Source organism: Cervus elaphus, chromosome 27 (genome assembly GCF_910594005.1).
Source record: "Cervus elaphus chromosome 27, mCerEla1.1, whole genome shotgun sequence".
Taxonomy (NCBI): domain Eukaryota; kingdom Metazoa; phylum Chordata; class Mammalia; order Artiodactyla; family Cervidae; genus Cervus; species Cervus elaphus.
Genome location: NC_057841.1, coordinates 37827799 through 37854045, shown reverse-complemented (window position 1 = coordinate 37854045; position 26247 = coordinate 37827799). Strand labels below are relative to the sequence as shown.

General features: G+C 43.4%; 1 protein-coding gene across 1 annotated transcript in view; it reads right to left on the bottom strand.

Moving 5' to 3' along the window:
• Window positions 1-26247, bottom strand: part of ABHD3 (abhydrolase domain containing 3, phospholipase) — a 56760-nt gene that overhangs the window by 13273 nt on the left and 17240 nt on the right. Inside the window, exon 4 of the mRNA XM_043889472.1 lies at window positions 22478-22523. Coding sequence (XP_043745407.1) covers window positions 22478-22523 — 46 coding nt within the window. The remainder of the gene's footprint in view (window positions 1-22477; window positions 22524-26247) is intronic.

Here is a 26247-nt window from a genome sequence, read left to right as displayed (position 1 = left end):
CAGGAGCCCAACTTGGCAAAAGCTCCCACGGTAGAAGCGGAACGCGAAGAAAACGCAGCACAGGGGACAAGAAGCCCAGCGAGCTGGAAACCGGAACAGTGAAAAACGAACTCAGCAGAAAGCTCACATGGCTCAGTCTCAGATTCCAGAAGACCTCCGGTTAAGGTAGGAGGTCCTCGCTCCTGTGGCGGGAGGGACATATGCCTAAGGAAATCTTAATTCCTTTACAATCTCTCATTCCTTGTTTCCTCAAAACCCCCCGCAAGCAGGCGAGCGGCAGTGGGCATAACTGAGGGACTCTGGAGAGGCTAATTCTCAGTATGTCCCAAAGGCTCCACTCTCTGCTGAGCCCCAGAAGCTGGTACCCAAGCTGTTGGGGGTTCTTCTGTCCTTAATCTTCTTTGTGCCAAGGATCAAGCCAATGAAAACTGAGCACGGTCAGGTATTCAGCAGATTTTCTGGCAGGCTGTGAAGGGGATTCCTTGGCATGTTTTTTCCACTGCTTTTTCCTCCCATTCCTCAGCTCCTCTCTCCTGGGACTTGAACCTGGCCGAAACCTATGATGCCTGGCTTCAGGACCTAATGAAAATCAGGCTCTGATGTCTCATTGCAAAAATTCAGTGAGAGACACAACAATAGGTAAGAGGTGGATTTGTTAGGATTCACAGAGAAGCACACTCTAAAGAGTGTGGGCCATTGCAGACAGCAAGTGCTTCCACCATGGAATTCAGTCTGGCGAGGATCTGCAAGCTAGGTGAATTCATATGCTAATGAGTGGGAGGATCACCCCAACCATTGGGGAACCATCCACTCTTCTGTCTTTTGACAGTGCCTTGGAGCTGTCCTGCCACCTCTGGGTGTGTCATTTAGCTTACAGATTGGGGATTAAGGTTTACTTGAATTTGATTTGTCATCTTGGACCCAAATGATTTTAATCGGTTTATGTTATGTTATGCACATGGACATCACCAGATGGTCAACACCAAAATCAGACTGATTATATTCTTTGCAGCCAAAGATGGAGAAGCTCTATACAGTCAGCAAAAACAAGACCGGGAGCTGACTGTGGCTCAGATCATGAACTCCTTATTGCCAAATTCAGACTTAAACTGAAGAAAGTAGGGAAAACCACTAGACCTAAATCAAATCCCTTATGACTATACAGTGGAAGTGAGAAATAGATTTAAGGAACTAGATCTGATAGAGTGTCTGATGAACTATGGACAGAGGTTCATGACATTGTACAGGAGACAGGGATTAAGACCATCCCCAGGGAAAAGAAATGAAAAAAGGCAAAATGGTTGTCTGAGGAGGCCCCACAAATAGCTGTGAAAAGAAGAGAAGTGAAGCAAAGGAGAAAAGGAAAGACATTCCCATTTGAGGGCAGAGTTCCAAAGAATAGCCAGGAGAGATAAGAAAGCCTTCCTCAGTGATCAGTGCAAAGAAATAGAGAAAAACAACAGAATGGGAAAGACTAGAGATCTCTTCAAGAAAATTAGAGATACCAAGGGAACATTTCATACAAAGATGGGTTCGATAAAGGACAGAAATGATATGGACCTAACAGAAGCAGAAGATATTAAGAAGAGGTGGCAAGAATACACAGAAGAACTGTACAAAAATGATGTACATGACCCAGAAAATCACGATGGTGTGATCACTCACCTAGAGCCAGACATCCTGGAATGTGAAGTCAAGTGGGCCTCAGAAAGCATCACTACAAACAAGCTAGTGGAGGTGATGGAATTCCAGTTGAGCTATTTCAAATCCTAAAAGATGATACTGTGAAAGTGCTGCACTCAGTATACCAGCACATTTGGAAAACTCAGCAGTGGCCACAGGACTGGAAAAGGTCAGTTTTCATTCCAATCCCAAAGAAAGGAAATCCCAAAGAGTGCTCAAACTACCACACAATTGCACTCATCTCACACGCCAGTAAAGTAATGCTCAAAATTCTCCAAGCCAGGCTTCAGCAATACGTGAACCGTGAACTTCCAGATGTTCAAGTTGGTTTTAGAAAAGGCAGAGGAGCCAGAGATCAAGTTGCCAACATCCGCTGGATCATTGAAAAAGCAAGAGAGTTCCAGAAAAACATCTACTTCTGCTTTTTTTACTACGCCAAAGCCTTTCACTGTGTGGATCACAATAAACTGTGGAAAATTCTGAAAGAGATGGGCACACCAGACCACCTGACCTGCCTCTTGAGAAACCTATATGCAGGTCAGGAAGCAACAGTTAGAACTGGACATGGAACAACAGACTGGTTCCCAATAGGAAAAGGAGGACGTCAAGGCTGTATATTGTCACCCTGCTTATTTAATTTATATGCAGAGTACATTACGAGAAACGCTGGGCTGGATGAAGCACAGGCTGGAATCAAGATTGCCGGGAGAAATATCAATAACCTCAGATATGCAGATGACACCACCCTTATGGCAGAAAGTGAAGAAGAACTAAAAAGCCTCTTGATGAAAGTGAAAGAGGAGAGTGAAAAAGTTGGCTTAAAGCTCAACATTCAGAAAGCTAAGATCATGGCATCCGGTCCCATCACTTCATGGGAAATAGATGAGGAACAGTGGAAACAGTGTCAGACTTTATTTTGGGGGGCTCCAAAATCACTGCAGATGGTAACTGCAGCCATGAAATTAAAAGACGCTTACTCCTTGTAAGGAAAGTTATGACCAACCTAGATGGCATATTAAAAAGCAGAGACATTACTTTGTCAACAAAGGTCCATCTAGTCAAGGCTATGATTTTTCCAGTGGTCATGTATGGATGTGAGAGTTGGACTGTGAAGAAAGCTGAGTGCCGAAGAATTGATGCTTTTGAACTGTGGTGTTGGAGAAGACTCTTGAGAGTCCCTTGGACTGCAAGGAGATCCAACCAGTCCATCCTAAAGGAGATCAGTCCTGGCTGTTCATTGAAAGGACTGATGTTGAAGCTGAAGCTCCAGTACTTTGGCCACCTCATGTGAAGAGTTGACTCTCTGGAAAAGACCCTGATGCTGGGAGGGATTTGGGGCAGGAGGAGAAGGGGACGACAGAGGATGAGATGGCTGGATGGCATCACCGACTTGATGGGCATGAGTTTGAGTAAACTCCGGGAGTTTGTGATGGACAGGGAGGCCTGGCGTGCTGCGATTCATGGGGTCGCAAAGAGTTGAACACGACTGAGCAACTGACTGACTGACTGACTGACTGATGTTATGCCCTTGTGCTATGTCATTCTTTCAAAAGTTGTGCCCGGACCCCTTCCCTGCTGTTTCATACTCTTTTCCAGAGCCCCGTCCAGGCCCACAATGTTGCCTCTACAGTCTTCTGGAGAAGATAGCTGACCCTTGGGAGGGAAATACTGTATAATATCCAATCCCTCTAGATATTCATCTTCCACCTTCCATCTTCCAGCCCTTCATCCTCCATGTTTCCTACAACATGTGCAACATGAGCATCTCTCAGTGAACCTGCTAGGGCAGGCGACAGGCACACAATGCCTGCTAGAAGTCCATCAGTTGGCATCCCTTCAAAGGCAGTTGGGCTTCCCAGGATAATGTTTGCCACTTTGGGAGTTAACCCTGCAAGCCGTTTGGGCCCAAACCCTTACCACCCTTCTCCTAAAGTTACAAACATACCTCCAGATCAAATCTTCACTCCACTTTTATGGAACATCTGGTCTGTTGCCTCTTACCAATTTGTTCTTAAGCCAATTATTAACTCCTACAACCAGGACCCTGCCCTCTGTAGGCAACATCGCTCCACCCAGCCTATTATTAAAATACTTTAATGCCCCTAACAGGGCCAGATAACCCATTCCTTTGTCATTACTTCTGTTATTACCTAAAGTGGGTCTATGACAATGAAATGTTTACCATTGGAGACACTCTAACCTGCTCTTATGGAGGACTGGGGTGGGGGTGGGGGGGGGCAGGAAATCAGTGACTTACAATCCCTTAGAGCAGTAAGAGGATAAGGCTTATGACTGCTTCACCAGTTCCCAGTCTCAGGGCACAGGCTTGGATTGCTTTACATCATGATACCTATTCCCATCTGTGGTGAACAAACTGGCAATGAGTTAAAATTACAACCCCTTAATCTTATCCAGCACTGGTCACACTGGAGACCTTGGGGATGCCCAACTCCAGCCTGGAGGTCCCAGGAGGTCAACCTGCCTTGACCTGCCCAGGGATCTGGGTCTCAAAAGGTTGTCACGCCTCAACCTGCTTGGGGATCTGCCAGTTCAGGGGTCCCAGGAGGTCTTCATGCCTCAACCTGCCCAGGGACCCAATTCTCAGGAGGCACCAACCTGCCTCAACCTTGCCCAGGGGTTCAGTCTCCAGGAGGCTGTCATGCCTCAGTCTGCCTGGGGATCTGCACCCTGACCCAGGGACGCCTGGCTCTCAGGTTGCAACAGTACTGGGTAGGATAAGCTTCAGAAAGACTCACCTGTAAGGAAGTCCACCCATGGAAATAGAAGGAAGCCTATTACTTGTAGGACTGTGCCCAGTCTCAGCAATAACTCACGACCCCAACAAGAACCCCACTGCCTTTCTGGAAAGGCTAAAAGAGGCCCTCCAAAAGTTTACCAATCTGGACTTAGACTCTTACGAGGGACAGGTGATTTTAAAGGACAAATTCCTGTCCCAATGTGCATCAGATATCAGAATAAAGTTATAACAGCTACAGCAGCAGGACTCTGCTGCCTCTTTAGATGAGATGGTCCAGACAGCCACCAATACCTTTTATAACAGAGAACAGGAGAAGGAGGCTAAGGCTCAGGAGAGGGAGAAAAGGAAAGAGCAAGGCATGCCCACATGCTGGCTGCCTTCCAGGGAAACCCTATGGCAAACCCCGAGTCCTTGAAGGACAAGGCACGAGGCAAATGCCTAATCTGTAGGCAGACGGGGCACTGGGCCGAAGAGTGTCCCAACCATGACAAGTCTCTTAAAACGGCGTGCTATAAATGCTATCAACTGGGACATTGGGCAGCACTCTGCCCTTGGGACCCAAGAGCCTCAAGGTCAAGCGACGAGCCTTCCCTCAGGATGGTTCAACAGGACTGACGTGGCCTGCTCCAACCAGCCCGTCTGTCACAGATAACCATCACGGGGCTGGAGCCGAGGGTGCAGCTGGATGTGGCAGGTAGGGCTGAGAGTTTCTTGGTTGACACAGGGGCCGCCTACTCTGTCCTGACCTCCTACTCTGGAGCCTTCTCCTCCCAAACCTGTACCATTTTGGGAGCTACAGAAAAAACAGTTACAAAAAGATTCACCTGAGCACTTTGTTGCTGGGACGAACAAATATTTTCCCACCAGTTTCTAGTGGTCCCTGACTGTCCTCCTCCCTTATTGGGAAGAAATCTCTCCCTGCCTTTGAATCCTTGCAGCTATTGCAGTCCTGATAGAAGATGCTTTAAAACTCTCTTTTGAGGGCAAACTAACTATTTTTACCACCAACCAAGTGAAACAACTCCTAAATGGGAGAGGCCATTTATGGATGTCTGATCAAAGAATCCTCAGATATCAAGTAGTGCTGATGGAAAATCCAGGCCTCACTATATCCCCTTGTGAGGTTCTTAACCCAGCCACCCTCCTGCCTACCCCCGAGGGCTCTCTCCCTTTTCACTCTTGCCTAGAAACCTTGGACCAATGGACAAAACCCTGAGAGGGATTGTCAGAATATTCTCTGACCAGTCCTGAGGAAATCTGGTACACTGATGGAAGCAGCTTTGTCTTGGATGGAAAAAGAAGAGCCGGATATGCAGTAGTCTCCAATTTTGAGACCAGAGGCTAAACCTTTGCTACCAGGTACTTCAGCCCAATTAGCTGAGCTCATAGCCCTGACTTTAGCTTTAGAGCTGGGAAAAGGAAAAAGAATAGCCATTTACACTGACTCCAAGTATCCCTTTCTGGTGCTACATGCACATGCTGCTATTTGGAAAGAAAGAGGCCACTTGACCACCCGAGGGTCCCCAATCAAATATGGTGATCAAATCCTTAGACTTGAAGGTAGTCCAACTATATGACTATAAGGCAAGTGGTCTCCTCTTATCCCACTTGCCAATTAAACAACACCCAAGGAGCTCAAAGACCACAGCTGGCCCAGACCATCCAGTGACGTGGGACCTACCCAGGAGAGGACTGGCAGACAAACTTCACCCAGATGCCAGTTTCTCAAGGGTATAAATACCTACTAGTCATGATAGATACATTCACAGGATGGATTGAAGGCTTTCCCACCCAGACTGAGAGGACTGAGGAAGGTGGTAAAAAATTTGCTCCATGAAATCATCCCAAGATTTGGTCTGCCCAGGTCATTACAAAGTGACAATGGGACATCATTTACTTCTAAGGTTACCCAAGGGGTCTCTAAAGCATTGGGCATTACTTATTATCTCCATTGTGCCTGGAGGCCTCAGTCTTCAGGAAAAGTAGGAAGAGCCAACCAATTCATAAAATCAGTGATAAAACAGATAACCCAGAAGACCTCCCTGGGATGGAAGGGAGCTTCCATACCAATAGCTCTCCTCCACACCTGTACTGCCCCTAAGGAACAGGTTGGTCTTAGTCCTTATGAAATGCTATATGGGAGACCTTTTGTTTATGTCAATGACCTCTTCCTAGGTCCAGAGGCTCAGACTCTCCAGTCTTATACCATGGCCATTGGTCAATTCCAACAGGATATACACTTGTGGGGTGTGAACCAGGACCCAAAAGATTCTAAGGAGTCACCACTATATGCTCCAGAGACTCAAGTCTTAATTAAAGTCTGGAAAGATGGGTCCCCAAAGGCTCAACTCCAACCCACATGGAAAGGGTCCCTACCTTGTAATACTTTCTACCCCTACAGCAGTCAAAGTACCAGGACATGACTCCTGGATTCACTACTCACGAGTCAAGCCGTGGAAGAAAACAGAAGAGGACACTCAATACACCTGTGAGTCCCTGGGAAATCTCAGATACCTATTCAGAACTACAAATGAGTGCCATTCTGATGAACACCCCCAAAATCTAGTTTCTGGGGATAAGATTTCTCAGGACAGCTCTAAAGAGCCAACAGCTTGGCAGGGGTTGTACTCCAAAACAGACAACAGATAGATCTTCTGATCCCTGAATAAGAAGGGACTTGAGCCATCCTGGCAATGGGAATTTGGAGTTGACTAATGCCCCTACTAGTCCTTGTTATGCCATATTGATGCTGCTTATGATTGTTCCATGTATTATCAATTGTCTAACCCATTTTGTCTCTGCCCAGGTCAACAAGCTACAACATGCAGTGCCAGTTCAACAAGGATATATAAAACTACTGCTGACCACGGAAAATATCACTGACCCTTAGATGGACACCACTATAAGGACTCCGAGGCCTGAGACTAGAAAAAGGGGGAGGTCCAATGGCCCTCGCCATCCCAGTTCAGCAGGAAGTAGCCAGAAAGACCTAGATGCCCCTATTCCCAAAGAATTGGGCCTCCCATCTCTTGAGGGGGGAATGTTAGGTAGTTAGAATAGAAAAAAGGAGTCCAGAATGGTGGTGGCTAAAAGACAAGGAAGGGAAAAGCCCGTGAAAATAGAACAAAGGAAGGTCCGAGAACCGGAGTGAGGACCTCAGGTAGAACAAACAGCACTCCTGGCTAGTCCAATTACATAGGGCAGGCCCAAGGGGAGGAAAAAACATATAAAAAGAGGAGCCAAAGGGCCAGGGGTCTCTCTCCCACGCATGCATGCTCTCTCTCTCTCTCTCTCCTCTCTGCGCATCTTTTGGGTATGCATGCCCTCACACCTCAAGGATGTATTTTCCTTTATCTAAATAAAACTGTGCTGTAACACTATCTGAGAGCTGTGATGCGCCAACGGCTTTAACGTCCATCACTTCAAATTTTTGTTGTGATGAGACAAAACCGAGGAAATTACACTCCCCTAACAGATCAAAGCTCCCAGCAGTTTGAAACTCAGCACACCCAGAGCCTTTCTGGCATCATCTGCCTGGTGCCAGCCCTTTCCTAGGCTCCCATGATGACTGTGTCCCGTCCTCCTCTGGCTGCTGGCTTTCCATTTCCTGCCAGTTCCTGTCATTCTCCCTACCACCCCAAAAGGGAGAATTCAGTTCTGGAAGTTCTGTCATAGGCCTGCATCTGCTCATTCTCTGGTCCACACCCAGTTCCTGGAGGTCCTGTTTACCTTCACAGCTTCATCAACTACCTCTTGCTGTTCAGTCACTCAGTAGTGTCCAGCTCTTTCTGACCCCATGGACTGCAGCATGCCAGGGTTCCCTGTCTTTCACTATCTCCTGGAGTTTGTTCAAACTCATGTGCATTGAGTCGGTGAAGCTATCTAACCATCTCATCCTCCGCTGCCCCTTCTCCTGTTGCCTTCGGCTGCAACTAAACCTGAATCTCCATGGTCTTCCTTCTTCTGAGCTCCAGATGCAAATTCCAAAGTTCTAGAAGTAAAGTCCTGTTTGTACTTCAAACTCAAAATGCCCCAGAGCAAACCCTTTTATCTCTTCATGAAAATTCCTAATGCTTCCCCTAACTTCCCATTTTCCTATGAATGACGTCTGCATTTTCTTAGTTAAAACTGTAGGTGACATTGCCGTCTTCATTTCCCTTAACCCACAGTCAATACACTTCTAAGTCCTATAGCTTCTTCCTCTCCAGAATCTTTGCAGGACACACAGGCAAGCCCTTCTTTCTACTCGAGTAAAGACCTGGTATGTTAGATTCTCTAAGAAGGCCCCTGGGACAAAGATGAGTGGTTCATTTGAAAGTATAGCAGCAAGTGGGAGCAGGGTAGTGGTGAGTGAGTCAGGAAGGGTAGGAAGCAATCAAGAATGTCAGCCAGCAGTTTGTGGCTGTGCATGACTGGGACTCAATCCCATTGGGGCACTTTGGGAGACTGTTGAACAAAGCTCAAAGTTATCTCAACCGAGTGGCAAGGGTTATTGATCCACCAGTTAGTTTCATGGAGAAGGAAATGGCAACCCACTCCAGTATTCTTGCCTGGGAAATCTCATGGGCAGAGGAGCCTGGCAGGCTACAGTCCATGGGGTCGCAAAGAGGTGGACACGATTTAGCGACTAAGCACGCACAGTTAACTTCACCATTGGTGGAAGGCATCGTGGAGATTAACCCCCGGCACCCGGTCTGTCCTCATACAGGTTCAGCAGCCTTCTGAGGCTAGAGGAGGCCCTCCCCACCACCCCCATTGGAGATGTGAGTGCCTGTAGTGGGAAGCCATCAGGTAGGCTAGATGGGCATGGTACGTGTCAACAGGAAAAAGTCGTGGGAGGGGTGTGGCACCAGCCTTCTCAGCTCCCAGACCTTTGTACCTTTCACTTGGACCATGAGGTGATACCCTCTGATGTGGTTAACTCCCAGCCTTTGCTAATAACCATCTATAATCACACATCCCACTCACTGCGAGATTAATAGATAACATTTCCAGCTCTAATCAGGACAGAGTTTCTGATTAAAACGCTCCATTAGCTTTCCATTGCTGACTGAATTAAATACAAAGTTCCCTGTTAAGGCCCTTCATAATATGCCCAGTCACCTTTCCAGCCCTGTGTCACTATTCCTCCATCTGTATGGATTCTGGTCCATGGACCCTGCCCATCTCTTGTCCACTAAGTCTCTCAATACCCTTGTCACCTGTGTAAACTTCTGCCACGTGGCCTGCACGGTCAGCTCTGCCTGTTGAAATCATGCCTTGAACTGATTCAATAAACATCAGACAAAAGGTCAGACTGAGGAACTCACAGCCTTTCCCAATTCTATCCCGACTTGTCCCGGCCAGCCTGCTCCCAGCCCTTACGATATAGGTAAGGCTCTCTCTCTTAGTATCTTGCTCCTCTCCATCTCGGACAGTCATTAAACACTTGTTAGATTACATGGAAACACACAGGATGGAAAGTGAGATGACCTGGTAACTTCAGATATGCAAAACTGTATATCACACAACCTCTCACTACTTGACAGGGCTCCAACAGGAAACATCATATGCTTTCTTCATAGGACTTCAGTCCCACTAAAGAAAGAATTCATCTTGGACACACAACGAAGACATGGGGGGATAATACATCAAATTGGTAGGTCTGGTAGAAATTTTCTTCAGATTTGAAGATATAACTTTATAGCATCTTTTTAATTAATTTAACTGGAGGATGATTACTTTACATTATTGTGTTGGTTTCTGCCATACATCAACATGAATATACACATGTCCCCTCCCTTTTGAACCTCCCTTCCACCTCCCACCCCATACCAACCCTTAGGTTGTCACAGAGCATCAGATTTGAGCTCCAAGCTTCATGCAGCAAATTTCTGCAGGCTATCTATTTTACATATGATGATGTATACGTTTCAGTGCTACTCTCTCCATCTGCCTCACCTTCTCCTTTCTCTTCTGTGTCTACAAGTCAGCTCTTTATGTCTCTGTCTCCTTCACTGCCCTGCAAACAGGTTCATCAGTACCATCTTTCTAGGTTCCACATATATGTGTTAATAAATGATATTAACATCTTTTTAGATAAAACATGTTAGTTAATCCTCTTCTTCCCAACCCAGGGATTGAACCCAGGTCTCCTGCATTACAGGCAGACTCTTTACCATCTGAGCCACCAGGCAAGCCCCAGTTGCTAGGGGCTACTATTAATATTATCACTAGCGACTATCATATTGCAGTAATCATTGCCTTATTTCATGCTTCCAGAACAGAGGTAAAGTAAGCCACATCTAATCACTAAAGGAAGGAAGAATGACCTGGTAGGATTCAATTGAGTGATGATCTCCTTTTATAGTAAAAAGAGGATGAGAAAGGTATTCTTAAAAAATGCAGAAAAATCTAAAGGAGAGATAACCTTCAAGCGGACATTGGACATAAGTATTTTTACAAGTTAGAATAATTTGATGATAATTACAAACCAAGATTATTCATATGGTTCAATATGAATAGTATTGAAACTAAATAGTAGAGAAACAATAGTAATTTCTTAAATGGCTATTAGAGTTAATTTTCTTTTTCTTTTTAAATACCAAAATATTTCATATTGGGATATAGCTGATTAACAATGTTGTGATAGTTTCAGGTGAACCGGGAAGGGACTCAGCCATATGTAAACAGTACCCATTCTCCTTCAAACCCCCTCCCATCCATGCCGGCACATAACACTGAGCAGAGTTCCATATGCCATACAATAGGATTTTGTTAGTTATCCATTTTAAATAAAGCAGTGGGTACATGACTGTCAGAAGTTAGTTTTTAAAAAAAGCTTTGATGAGAAAAATGTAGTAAAATTAATTCTAAATTATTTACACATAATAGATCAGAAAAGAATAAAGCATATATTTTATATTTATCTATGAATGATATCTAATTTACCCATAACTTCCAAAAAAGTAGACACAGTGATTTCTCCTTATCCCGAAAGAGAATTTTCTTGTCCTGAGTTTAGAAGTCATTTGTTTTATTTGTTTTATAAAATGCAAATTTCATTTTAAAAATGGGGGAGTATAGAAAAAATTAAAATTCACCCTGTTAATCGGATAGCCTGACTCTCCCTAGCTATTCTGGGAGCAGATTAATTTGCTAATCTGCAGAAAAAGCCATAACCCGGGACCTTTCTCTCAATGCCTGCTGCCTATCCTACACTGAACCAGGCCAGCTCATAAAAAGATTTCAGTTTTCTGTCCAGAAAAAAATAAAACTGGAAAAGGTACACAAATATCTTTTTAAAAATCACTTACAGTTCACATTTACTCTAATGTCTTGATAAACATCAAGAGCTTAAAATATTTCACTTTACAGTCTTCTTCTTACTAGTATTTAAAGGTCTGTACTTAAATATTTGATAAGATGATGCTTAAATAAACTCTGTGAAAACTTGTGTGGATGTAGGCTACCCCCAAAGGGATAATCCATTTCTAATAGGGCTAACTATGCTTCTGTCAACTACAAATTGGCACTTACCAAGAGCATTGCCAATGACTGAACAACAAAAGCATTTGCCAACTGCCTCTATGGAGATTGAACCCCATGCTGCTATAGCTGTTGACCTTCAACACCCCCTGAGGGAGGTCAGGGTGGAGTGAGGCCCTCTGGGCTCCAGGGAATCTGATGGGACAGGACTTTAGATAGTTGGATGTTTTTAGAAACAGATTTTATGATCTCAATCCTTGCATCTCCTCATATCTAGAGAAGCACTAAATCCCTTCATGGTGATATCAGAGCCTCATGACTAACAAAAAACCCTTTGTAAAATGAGTGCTTCATTGTATTAAACTCCCCCTTCACCAAAACCTTATATATTGACTTTCCCCCACTAGCTGCTTTGGAGCGGTCTCTCAGAGATGCAGCTTCCCAGGCTGCAGTCCTCATTTTGCCCCAAATAAAACTTAACTCACAACTCTAAAGTTGTACATCTTTTTTAGTTGACACTTTTTAACTGCTCTCCAGGTTTTTGTTGTTGTGTTGTTTTTGTCTTCACTCAACCCACTCCCAGTCCAGTACTTAGTGAGCTGCCCAAATCATTCTTAGGAAAACTGACCCTATTTCTGGAAGCTGAGTTTGTTAAATAAGGAGTCAGAAAAAACAAATGTATGTGCATCTCTAAGCAAAACCAGCTCTGTAATGAATAATCATTTCGCCTCCATGGACAGACATTCAAAATGACCAGGTAGCTAAATATGCCTGAGAATTCGTTAATTATTTAAAATAACCAACCACAAAACAAAGGGCCCCGGGAAATATCCTGGCCAACTCTGAGGCCAAGATAGCCTGTATGCCGTGTTCCTGCTAACATTCTGGATGGCTATCGCACAAGCTTATGTAGTCATGCTGCAAAGCGACTCCGATAAATGAGCACAGTTTGTTAGTGGCTTAGAGCAGGCCAGTCTCACAGACAGGACTTCTCAGACCAGGATCCTAAGAAACCTGGGACTCCCCACCACCTCACCACGATTTTCAGCCCGGCCTACAGACAAGAAAGAGGGCGTTAGGACAAAAACAGACCCGGGGACTCCCATCCAAGTACTAACCAGGCCCGAGCCTGCTTAGCTTCCGAGATCAGACGAGATTGGGCGCATTCAGGGTGGTATGGCCGTAGACCAGACCCGGGGACTCCACCCCAGGTCAAATGAATCAGAATCTTTGGAGGATGGCATTCAGGGATCAGAGGTTTTTCGAAGGTCTCCAGAGGATCCTGCTGTGCAGCCAGGGCTGAGAACCAACTGCTTAAAGGGAATAAAGAACCAGGGTGAGAGCCGAGCCAAGAGAGGAGGCGGCGGCAGTGACAAGAATGACAAAGCCTACCTAGGGGAAGAGGAACGTCTAGTCCTACAGGGATCGCCTGCAGCGCACGAAGTACTGCTCACAGCAAAACCGGCTCAGACAGCCAAGAATTCGCCTGCAATGCAAGAGACCTGGGTTCTATCAGAAAGAACCCCTGAAGAAGGAAATGGCAACCCACTCCAGTATTCTTGCCTGGAGAATCCCGTGGACAGAGGACCCTGGCCGGCTACAGTCCGTGGGGTCACAGAGTCAGACACGACTGACTAACACTCACGGCACAAGGGAACACTTGGCACAGATGAAGCCTTCAATAAATGGTAGTGGGTTGTCACATCATTGTTACTCCTAAAATTATCATTGTTATTCCTTAAAGATATACCATTCCTAAAATTCTTTTTTAAACTTATTTTTAATTGGATGATAATTGCTTTACAGCGTTGTGTTGGTTTCTGCCATACAACAACATGAATCGGCCATAAGTATACATATATCCCCTCCCTCTTGAACCTTCCTCCCATCCCACCCCCACATCCCACTCCTCTTAGTTGTTGTTCAGTAGCTAAGTCGTATCTGACTCTTTGCAGCCCCATGGACTGCAGCACGTCGGGTTCCTCTGTCCATAGGATTTCCCACCCCTCTAGGTTGTCACAGTCCTGCAGGCCATGGCATGCTGCAGTCCATGGGTCACAAAGAGTAGGGCACTACTTAAGAGACAACAACAGCAATTCCACTGCTGGGCATACACACCGAGGAAACCAGAACTGAAAGAGACACGTGCACCCCAGTGTTCATCGCAGCACTGTTAATAATAGCCAGGACATGGAAGCAACCTAGATGCCCGTCAGCAGACGAATGGATAGAAAGCTGTGGTACATGTACACAATGGAATATTACTCAGCCATTAAAAAGAACACATTTGAATCAGTTCTAATGAGATGGATGAAACTGGAGCCCATTATACAGAGTGAAGTAAGCCATAAAGAAAAACACCAATACAGTATACTAACGCATACATATGGAATTTAGAAAGATGGTAACGATAACCCTATATTCAAGACAGAAAAAGAGACACAGATGTATAGAACAGACTTTTGGACTCTGTGGGAGAAGGTGAGGGTGGGATGATCTGAGAGAATAGCATTGAAACATGTATATTATCAAGTGTGAAACAGATCACCAGTCCAGGTTTGATGCATGAGACAAGTGCTCGGGGCTGGTGCACTAGGATGACCCAGAGGGATGGGATGGGGAGGGAGGTGGGGGGGTGGTTCAGGATGGGGAACACATGTAAATCCATGGCTGATTCATGTCAATGTATGGCAAAAACCACTACAACATTGTAAAGTAATTAGCCTCCAACTAATATTAAAAAAAAAAAAAGACTGAACAACAGATTGTCACAGAGCAGCAGGTTGAGCTCCCTGTGTTATACAACTTCCCTCTAGATATTTTACTGAAAATTGTTTAAATGTAGAGAAGTGTACAGTCTTTTGCACACCCACCAAGAGTTGATATTAGTGAGTGATATCACCTCATAACATAGATAATACTGAGATATTACAAGATATTACTGAACTGCACCTATCAGTGCTAGAAGGAAATTCTAAAGGATTCAACACAGTCATATCCACAGGTGACTGATGACCTTCTGGGGCTGTTGTGATAGCTAGCGGGAGAGGCTATCTGGGGAAGCATTTAGGAAAGAGCAAACGTGGGTGGCAAACAATGGCTGGGTATGGGAAAGGCGGTGCCTGAAGGTGAGACTCTGAGGTCTGAACTGTGCCCTGGCCAGCCCTGCACTGTATGTTCCTCCTCCCTCAGACCAGCAAGTCCTTTATCCCTTGTGAATTTCCTAAAGCCCTCCCTACCCGATTAACTTCCAAGGTGGAAAAGCTCAGCAGGGAACGAGAGCAGATTTCCCTAGATCTAAGTCCTTAATTAACCACCCAAAGCATCGGAGATTGAGGCAAGACCCCTCTCTTTGAAAACCTTCTTTATCTCAACCCCCAGCTTTTCAGCCTGACTTGACCAAAAGCCAGAGCTGAAATGTAAAGACACTGGACAGTCGGAGTTCCTGCCCTAAGACCATTAATCAGCTTTACAACCTCAGGCCTGTCAGCCCACTTCTCCAGAGGTGTCCTCATCCATTAAATGAGGGTTGTTGGTTTTTTTTTTTTTTGGATTAGAGGATCCCTGAAGCAGAGCTACTTAAAGTGCCAGGCCAGGGTGAGATAAGGGGCTGATGTCAGAATGTAAATCTTCTCTCACCAGGAGAGTGTTTCTATGAGAAAGAAAAAACAATCAGCTCACCTCAGCAGTGTGCTTGGAGCTGAAGTTGGCTCACACTCTCTCATCCTGTCAGCGATGGTGTCAGATAGTTTGAAAACTGGAAGTTGGCCCAGAGACCACATTTGGAGTAGCATGGTTTTAAAGCATTTTCTGGGCTTCCCTGGTGGCTCAGATGGTAAAGAATCCACCTGCAACCCGGGAGACCTGGGTTGGGAAAATCCTCTGGAGGAGGGCATGGGAACCCACTCCAGTATTCTTGCCTGAAAATCCCCATGGACAGAGGAGCCTGGCAGGTTGCAGTCCATGAGGTCGCAAAGAGTCAGACATGACTGAATGACTTTCACTCAAAGTATTTCAAAGTATTTTCTGGCTTCTGCTACACCATTGACCCTCCCCCGAACCCACTGAACCAGCTCTAACTTGAACTGGAAAGTACTTGAAGGAGGTTTTTCTTTCTTTCTTTTTTTTTTAAAATATTTATTTATATTTGGCCATGTCAGGTCTTAATTGCAGCACTTAGGATCTAGTTCCCTGACCAGGGAATGGAACCCAGGCTCCCTGCAATAGGAAAAGAGTCTTAACCACTGGACCACCAGGAAAGTCCTAAGGCTTTTCTTTTTAAGAACTTTATGAGTCATGGTTCACTTACCATACAATTCACCCATTTAAGATGTGTGGGGTTTTTTTTTTAAGTATATTTAGAATTGTACAACTATCATCACAATTTTAGAACATTTTCATCACTTCCCAAAGAAACCCTCCACCATTAGCAGTCACTCCCCCTTCCTCAACCCAAGGCAGCCACTAATCTACTTTCCATTGAAGAAGGAATTCATAGGGCCTGGACTCCATCTCAGGCCTGTCTGTGCTGATCGTGCGTGGCCACCTCTCCAGTGGACTCTGAACTTTGTGCTTAGCGCCTGTGGGAATGACAGTGGAAGGATAAGACCCCTCTCTGGGCAGGGGAATCTTGAAGAAGAGAAAACAGACACTAATCACCCCTGCCTCCGGACACTATCTATCAGAATGTAAGCACAGGCTTATCGGTTATTAACTATTTGGAATGTAACTGCGGGCTTATTGATTATTGACTGTTTGAACACATAACACGTGAATGATGGGGTTATTGTAGTTGTATTTACCCTTCCTTTGTTTATGTAAGTCTCAAGGGAATTGGGATAGTGGGTTTGGACACGTACACATGGGGTATAAAAGATTTTCACAAATGCTGGACGGGGTCCTTGGCTAAGAGGAGACTCTGCCTTGGGCCCGCCGGCGTAATAAACTGCACTTCACTATCTGCATTGTCCTTCTGAGTGAGTCTGTTTCCCGGAAAGCGTGGCTATAACACCATCTCTACAGATTTGTCTATTTGGAATATTTTGTATAAATGAAATCATATAGTATGTGATCTTTTATTGGCTTCTTTCACTTAGCATAATGTTCTCAAGTCTCTTTCATATTGTGGCATGTATCAGCACTTTATTCATTTTTTAATGCTGAATAGTAATCCATGACCTAGCTGTACCACATTTTATTTATCCATTTGTCTGTTGATGAACATCTGTTTCCTTCCATCTTTTGGTTATTATGAATGTGTGTGTGTGCTTAGTCGTGTCCGACTCTTTGTGATCCCATGCGCCCACCAGGCGCCCCTCTCCATCGGATTCTCTAGGCAAGAATACTGACTAGGTTGCCATTTCCTCCTCCAAGAGATTTTCCCGACTCAGGGATCAAACCCTCATCTCTTGTGTCTCCTGCGTTGGTAGACAGATTCTTTACTACTAGTGACACCTGGGAAGCCTGGTTATTATGAATAACGCTTCTATAAATATGCACGTACAAGTTATTGTATGAATAAATATTTTCATTTCCTGTATATGTACCTAGGAGCAGCATTGCTGGATCATACAGCAACTCAATTTTTAAGTTTTTGAGAAACTGCCAGAATATGTTCCAAAGTGGCTGAGAGGGTTTTCTGGTTGGGTTTAGGGACATAGAAACCTGCATAACTCTGTAAATCAAAGGAGAGGGAGTGTAACCTTTAACAAATCAGGTTTCACTGAGTTCTTTGTAAATCATCATTCCTAAACTAAGCAGGAAACTTGACAGTTCCCAAAGTAATCAAAAGGTGAGGAAGTTCGTGTATAACTTGGCTTCCTGGATTCCTGACCTTGAAAACCAACCTGCAGAAAACCAAGAAAAAGCACCATCCACCTTGAGGGTGCCTGCAGGGATATCTGAGGATTAGTCTACTAAGACTGGGATTCTCTGTCTTCCACAGCTCAGAGGCCCAGAGAGGGCAAAGTGCAGGCTTCTCATTTCCCAATAAGCAAGGCTTCTGGCTTTCTCTCAATCCTGCAAAAACTAACTAGAAATAAGGACAATATGGTGCTGGAAGATTTCTACTTTCTTATTCTGCTTTGCAGGGGCCATAACCACCCCTATAAATTCTAAGTATATCACCAACTTATTTCAGCAAATCTTTTCCTCTTGCTTTTCTTCCACCCCTAAGAGAATGGCTTACCCTAAATTCCATGTCACCTTCGCTAGCTCTCTTAGATTAATTTCAGTTCGAGTCAGTTCCTCTCCCTGTTTGATCTTTGCTGATTCATCTCTTGTTCTTTATTATGACTACCCTTAAAGTCTTACTCTGGGTCTGGGCTATATTCAGTCCTTTCTGGAACAGGGGAAGTATAAATACTCATAGAGTTCCTCTAGTATGAAACAGTCATTGTTTGTAGCTCTAAGGCAGAAAGAAGAAAGGCTCTCAAGAGCTCTCAATATCAAAGCCAGCTCTAACAATCAATATTGGCAGTGCATTTTTGTGATCCATTTGGGTACAAATATATATTAAATTATATTTCATTTTTTGTTGTTCAATCACTGTCATGTCCCACTCTTTTTGATCCCATGGACTGTAGCATGCCAGGCTTCCCTGTCCTTCACTGTCTCTCAGAATTTGCTCAAACTCACGTCCATTGAGCCAGTGATGCCATCCAAACATCTCATCCTTTGTTGCCCCCTTCTCCTCTTGCCCTCAATTTGTCCCAGCATCAGGGTATTTTCCAATAAGTTGGCTCTTCTCCTCAGGTGGTCAAAGTATTGGAACTTCAGTTTCAGCATCAATCTTTTCAATTCAGGGTTGATTTCCTTTAGGACTGACTGGTTTGATCTCCTTGCTGTCCAAGGGACTCTCAAGAGTCTTCTTCAGCACCACAGTTCGAAAGCATCAATTCTTCAGTGCTCAGCCTTCTTTATGGTCCAACTTTCACATCCATACATGACTACTGGAAAAACCATAGCTTTGACCATATGAACTTCATCGGCAAAGTGATGTCTCTGCTTTTTAATACACTGTCTAGGCTTGTTATAGCTTTTCTTCCAAGGAGGAAGCATCTTTTAATTTCATGGCTGCAGTCACCATCTGCAGTGATTTTGGAACCCAAGAAAATAAAATCTGTCACTGCTTCCACTTTTTCCCTTTCTATTTGCCATGAAGTGATGGGACCAGATGCCATGATCTTAGTCATTACATTTAAGTCATTTGATAGCCTATTCTTTTTAAAGTTAGATCAAATTAGCCTTTAGGATACAGATATTTGCTGGGGGTATCAGTTCATCAGAATTCAGCCAAAGCACTGTAAAAGACGCCAGAGACCAAGCTTCTCTCATCCTCCTGTTTAGAACTCAGTGAGTTCTTTAAAAGTTAAAAAAAAAAAAATATCTAATTACTATCCCTTTGTAAAATCTCCTGAAGTATTCTTGTGGAGATTTTTTTAAAAAATCTATGCAAGTTTATGGGGCTTTCCCAGTGGCTCTTTGCTAAAGAATCTGCAATGCAGGAGACTCAGGTTTGATCCCTGGGTTGGGCAGATCCCCTGGAGGAAATGGCAACCCACTCCAGTATTCTTGCCAGGAAAATCCCAGGGACAGAGGAACCTGGCAGGCAGAGTCGAACATGACTGAGCATGTAGATGCAAATTTATGGCTCAACGTTACTGGGTTGCTGCCCTCTTTCAAAGTAAATTTCCAATTAAATGTAAATGCTCAGAGCAGAAGTTTTCCCAAGCTTCCTCCTCTTCACCTTTTTCTCGCCTCCTTCCTGTTTGTCGTGTTCTAAGAGTCTATCCTTTGCTAGACCAACGGTTCCTAAGCAATGTCATCCACTCCTGACCTCCTGGTTCCACTGTATACCCATAATCCATGGTGCCTTTCTCCAGCCTGTATGTCTCTTCTGATAACCAGTCTAGTACATCTGAGTGTTTATGAGAAATTTCCACCTGGATGACATCAAAGCACCCCCAACATCTAAAACTGAACTTGTTATTTTGATAACACCAAAATCTTGTAAATTCTCCTACATTTCCTCTTTCGGCAAATATTACCCTTCACCATATTAGCCTTTTACAATTCAGCAAAACTAGACATGCTGACGTTGACTCCCTTCTCTCGACTTCCCACAATACAATGAATACTTTTCTTTCTGCCCCAGAAAAACCCTTCATTTCTGTTCTCTTCCCCTACCTCTACATTCACCTCTACATTCTGGATTGTTGCTGTTTGGTTGCTCAGACCAGGTAGGCTGACTGTGTGCTTATGTTCTTGACATTTCTTGTTTGGTGTCCAACTCTTTTGCGACCCTATGGACTACAGCCCACCAGGCTCCTCTGTCCATGAGATTTCCCAGGCAAGAATATTGGAGTGGGTTGCCATTTCCTTCTCCAGGGGATCTTTCCGACCCCCAAGGATCGAACCTGCATCTCCTGCACTGGCAGGCGGATTCTTTACCACTGAGCCACCAGGGAAGCCCTTCACACTCCGGATAGATCTTTAGTAATTGCCAAGCCTCCAAGCCTCCTTCCCCTCCGTCACTTTTCTGCTGTGGTTTTCTTTCTAAAACATGACTAAGTTATTTTATATGTCAATTATACATCCATAAAAGAAACTTTAGAAAGAGTCAATTGTTTAACACTAGGTTCCTTGGGGTTTTACACATGACTCTTCAAAATCTCGCCCTCCCTTTCTGGGAGAATTCCTAGCACTCCTTGAGCAATAAGAAGGAGTACAGAACAAACATAAAAACATAAGCACACAGTCAGCCTACCTGGTCTGAATCCTGGCTCTGAATTTCTTGGTGAGGGCACATGCTTAGCCTACTTGTGCCTCATTTTCTTCATCTGGAAAATGGGGATCATGGTGGCTATGCCCACCTAAATCACAGGCTTGTCTCTATTGCTGAACATCAATAGGAAAAGACATAACTGATATATTCTAAGGACTCAATAAACATTAGAGAAAATGATCTCCATCGCTATCTCTCCACAAATAAGGACTTGCTGTCTGCGCTCTTTAACATCTCGTTCTTTATGCTGAGAAAGCTTCTCTCTCCCCTCTGCTGGTTCAACACCATAACCTTTAAGATGCAGCTCAAACCCACCACCACTGTCATAACCAAAGTGTTAGAACCAAGTGTGTTCTCCCACCTTCCCCGGGACTCAGTTACTCCTTCCCTCTAATATCTGTAGCCTTAATACACCTTTTTGTGGTCACAATTAGCACCGTACTGGATATGTTTTTATATATCTCTTGCAACTCAAGTTTCCTAAGAAAGGGTTAGGGCTGTGTGTAATAATGTGTGCACTCCTCACTATGGCCTTGTACAGGTACCTGATTTAATAGGCATACAACACAGCTTTGCTGAACAAACAGATCCTTTGTTCTCATTTTATGGGACCAAACGGCCTTTACTTTTCAGCGCATTATTTTCTTAAGAGCCTAAGACCATGCCTTTCCCAGCTTTGTGTCCTGGAAGCATCTGGAAGGATACACAGCAGACAGGAGCTGCTCAGAAATGACTGGCTTGGTCCAGAGCCAGTGACAGGTTCAAATCTTTCCTTTTAGAGTACCTACAAACTTACCTATGAGATTCCCACAGGGCTGGACCAAATAAGGAAAGCAGAATCTTCCCCTTCACAAGGAACTAGAGTAAGACCGTAAACACTTTATAACTTTAGCTTTCGCAATCAGGTTGATCTTGATCCCCGTCAGGATTTATCAAGCAAAGTGCAAGAGCTCTTTTCTCCCCCTACATTCTCATAATGTACCAACATAGTGACATGATCGTAAATTTTTATTTCCAGCATGACTTAATTATTTATAGTCTTAATATCATTCTCTAGCAATGATTCAAAAAAAAATGGTTCTTTCTATTCTGATAGAATTGCCTTTGACCTGTTGGAAGCGGTGAGGGACTAACAGTTGAAAAGCTTCAAGAAAATTTCAGTGAGTGTAATAGTTCTCATTCCAGCTCACAGGTAAAACACCAGATAGTGATGATTTTCCAAGAGATGCAAGAAATTCTATCCTAGCAAAAGCTTAGGGATTAGAAAAGGGGAAAAAAACTGATTTAAAATAATATCTCCTCTATGTAAACTTTGGCAGGCAAATAAGCATATAACATGCAGTCAATCTGTTTCACAATAACAATAAATTTCTTAAGTAAATCAAGTATTACTCTATTCGTTAATTTTTTTTGGCACTAGTTAATTTTTAAAGAAAATATGTTTTTCATTAAAAATGATGTGGATAAATATTTGTTGATGCTAACCTACAGTAAGCATAAAAGTTAAGTTACAAAATAAAGCCTTATTTTAAAAATAGAAATATGTAACATTTTAAAATTTAAATATAAGATCTGGATGAACACAGACTAAGAGGATTCCCCTGGTTGAATAATTATGGGTTTTACAAGTTTCCTTTTTCTCCCCTTACCCGTATTTTTCCACAATGAACTTGTATTATTGATATAAAAAGTTATCTTAAATCAAAAAGAGTATCTTTTTGTTATAAAGCTGGAAATTATTTCCTTAAAAATTAAGCTGCTGTCATTAACTTACATTTACTTACCAAGAGATTCTCTCCCGCCACTCCTCTGTTGTTAAAAACCACATATCTAAAAACCAAGAAAATAATTTTTGTTATTTTTATGCATGATCTTAACAATATAATATTCAAATCCTCTTCTTGGGCCTGTATTAGAGCACTAAAAGGTTCTTAGAAATCTGTTCCAAAGAAACAAGGATGCTTGATAACGTCATTAAATGCACTAAAATACATTTCTAGTTCTCTAACGTAAACATATGGATTCAAACCAGAAAACTATGTATCAAAATGGTATTAAATTTTCCTACCAAAGCCAGAATCTTTACAACTTCTTCCTAGGTAGACCACATGGACTGTACCCTGCCAGGCTCCTCTGTCCATGGGATTCTCCAGGCAAGAATACTGGAATGGGTTGCCAATTCCTCCTCCAGGGGATCTTCCTGACCCAGGGATTGAACTCACGTCTCCTGCATTGAAGGCAGATTCTTTACCATCTGACCCACCAGGTAATGAGCATCTATTCCTATCCTGAGAAATAGCTCTTGTCCCCTTAAAGCTCAGCAAATAGATTGGAATTTTACCTGCGGTGAAAACATCACGGCAGGTAGAATTGCGAGGGACATGGGACCTGAGCTGGATGGCTGGGTCCCCACTATGCTACTGCTTGGTGTTCGGCTGACCTAGGGGAGGAGAGAATAGCTCTGTGTCCTACAGTCCTGTTTGCCTGTCCTGGGTGGGTGGTCATAAGTGAAGGGCTTTAGAGTACCACTGGTTCACAGTAACTATACAAAGACCATTAGCTAATCAGTAGCAATGGTAGTTGCAGCACCACGCTACCTTTACACAGTCATTCTGCACTGACAAAACTTTCCATCAACCATAACCCCAAATATGTATTTTTGCCATCCTCAAACAAAATCCTGACTTGTGTCTGCATGGGTTCTCTTTGGCTTACCGAATCTATATTCATGTCAATTAAAATTCATTTTCTTTTTGTCTATCGACTTAACTAATCAATCAGGATTATTTAAGGTTCTAATTTAACCCCACATCCCTTTTGCATATTTAAAGCATTTACTATCTTTGTTTTCATGATGTATTTAACACAGAAGAAATAAATACAAAAAGCCTATAATTAAGAATATATAGAGCAATTTTGTATGTACTCTAATTGCCTTCTTTCAAAGCACTATTGATCACCGTATGGGTTCTAGCACCAATGAATTGAATATTCACTAATAAATATTCATGACTTGGAAGGACTCAGGGGGTTTAGATTTTACTTCAGGATGTTTTTGCAAAGGAATTCTTTCTCGCATCTGAAAGGTCATATAGACAGCTTTATTATGCCCTACTGAAAGAAGAGGCCCTACTAAAAGGCCCTACTAACAGTTTTGCCAAGAAAATCCACTGGTCATAGCAAATACCCTCCTCCAGCAGCACAAGAGAAGACTCTACACATGGACATCACCAGATGGTCAATACCGAAATCAGATTGATTATATTCTCTGTAGCCAAAGATGGAGAAGCTCTATACAGTCAGCAAAAGCAAGACCAGAAGCCGACTGTGGCTCAGATCATGAACTCCTTACTGCCAAATTCAGACTTAAGTTGAAGAAAGTAGGGAAAACCACTAGACCATTCAGATATGACCTAAATCAAATCCCTTACGACTATACAGAGGAAGTGACAAGTAGATTCAAGGGATTCGATCTGACAGAGTGCCTGAAGAACTATGGACGTAGGTTTGTGGCATTGTGCAGGAAGCAGTGATTAAGACCACCCCCAAGGAAAAGAAATGCAAAAAGGCAAAATGGTTGTCTGAGGAGGCCTTACAAACAACTATGAAAGAAGAGAAGCAAAAGGCAAAGGAGAAAAGGACAGATATACCCATTTGAATGCACCGTTACAAAGAATAAGAAGTAGAGATAAGAAAGCTTTCCTCAGTGATCAATGCAAAGAAATAGAGGAAAACAATAGAATGGAAAAGACTAGAGATCTCTTCAAGAAAATTAGAGCTACCAAGGGAACATTTCATACAAAGTTGGGCACAATAAAGGACAGAAATGGTATGAACCTAACACAAACAGAAGTTATTAAGAAGAGGTGGCAAGAATACACAGAACTATACAAAAAAGATCTTCACGACCCAGATAATCATGATGGTGTGATCACTCACCTAGAGTCAGACATCCTGGAATGCGAAGTTAAGTGGGCCTTAGGAAGCATCACTATGAACAAAGCTAGTGGAGGTGATGGAATTCCAGTTGAGCTATTTCAAATTCTAAAAGATGATGCTGTGAAAGTGCTGCATTCAATATGCCAGTAAATTTGGAAAACTTAGCAGTGGCCAAAGGACTAGAAAAGGTCAGTTTTCATTCCAATTCCAAAGAAAGGCAATGCCAAAGAATGCTCAGACTATCACACAATTGCACTCATCTCACATGCTAGCAAAGTAACGCTCAAAATTCTCGAAGCCAGGCTTCAACAGTACGTGAACCATGAACTTCCAGATGTTTAAGCTGGATTTAGAAAACACAGAGGAACCAGAAATCAAATTGCCAACATCCACTGGATCATCAAAAAAGCAAGAGAGTTTCAGAAAAACATCTACTTCTGCTTTATTGACTCTACTTCTGCTTTATTGACTCTGCCAAAGCCTTTGATTGTGTGGATCACGACAAACTGTGGAAAATTCTGAAAGAGATGGGAATAGCAGACCACCTGACCTGCCTCTTGATAATCTGTATGCAGGTCAGGAAGCAACAGTTAGAACTGGACATGCAACAAGAGACTGGTTCCAAATAGGGAAAGGAGTAGGTCAAGGCTGTATACTGTCACCCTGTTTATTTAACTTATACACAGAGTACATCATGTGAAATGCTGGACTGGATGAAGCACAAATCAAGATTGCTGGGAGAAATATCAATAACCTCAGATATGCAGATGACACCACCCTTATGGCAGAAAGTGAAGAACTAAAGAGCCTCTTGATGGAAGTGAAAGAGGAGAGTGAAAAAGTTGGCTTAAAACTCAACATTCAGAAAACGAAGATCATGGCATCTGGTCCCATCACCTCATGGCAAATAGATGGGGAAACAATGGAAACAGTGACAGACTTTATTTTGGGGGGCTTCAAAATCACTGCAGATGGTGACTGTAGCCATGAAATTAAGAGATGCTTGATCCTTGGAAGGAAAGTTATGACCAACCTAGATAGCATATTAAAAAGCAGAGACATTACTTTGCCAACAAAGGTCCGTCTAGTCAAAGCTATGGTTTTTCCAGTAGTCATGTATGGATGTGAGAGTTGGACTATAAAGAAAGCTGAGCGCCGAAGAAGTGATGCTTTTGACTGTGGTGTTGGAAAAGACTCTTGAGAGTCCTTTGGATAGCAAGGAGATCCAACCAGTCCATCCTAAAGGAAATTAGTCCTAAATATTCATTAGAAAGGCTGATGCTGAATTTGAAACTCCAATTCTTTGGTCATATGATGCGAAGAACTGACTCATTTGAAAAGACTCTGATGCTGGGAAAGATTAAAGGGGGGAGGAGAAGGGGACAGAGGTTAGATGTCATCACTGACTCAATGGACATGAGTTTGAGTCAACTCTGGGAGTTGGTAATGGACAGGGAAGCCTGGAGTGCTGCAGTCCATGGGGTTGCAAAGAGTCAGACATGACTGAGTGACTGAACTAAACTCAACTGAACTGAACTTAAAGAAGACATATGTTTTAAAATCACAAAATTCTGATTTGAGAAAAAGCTAGAAATATTACATTTTACTGACTATT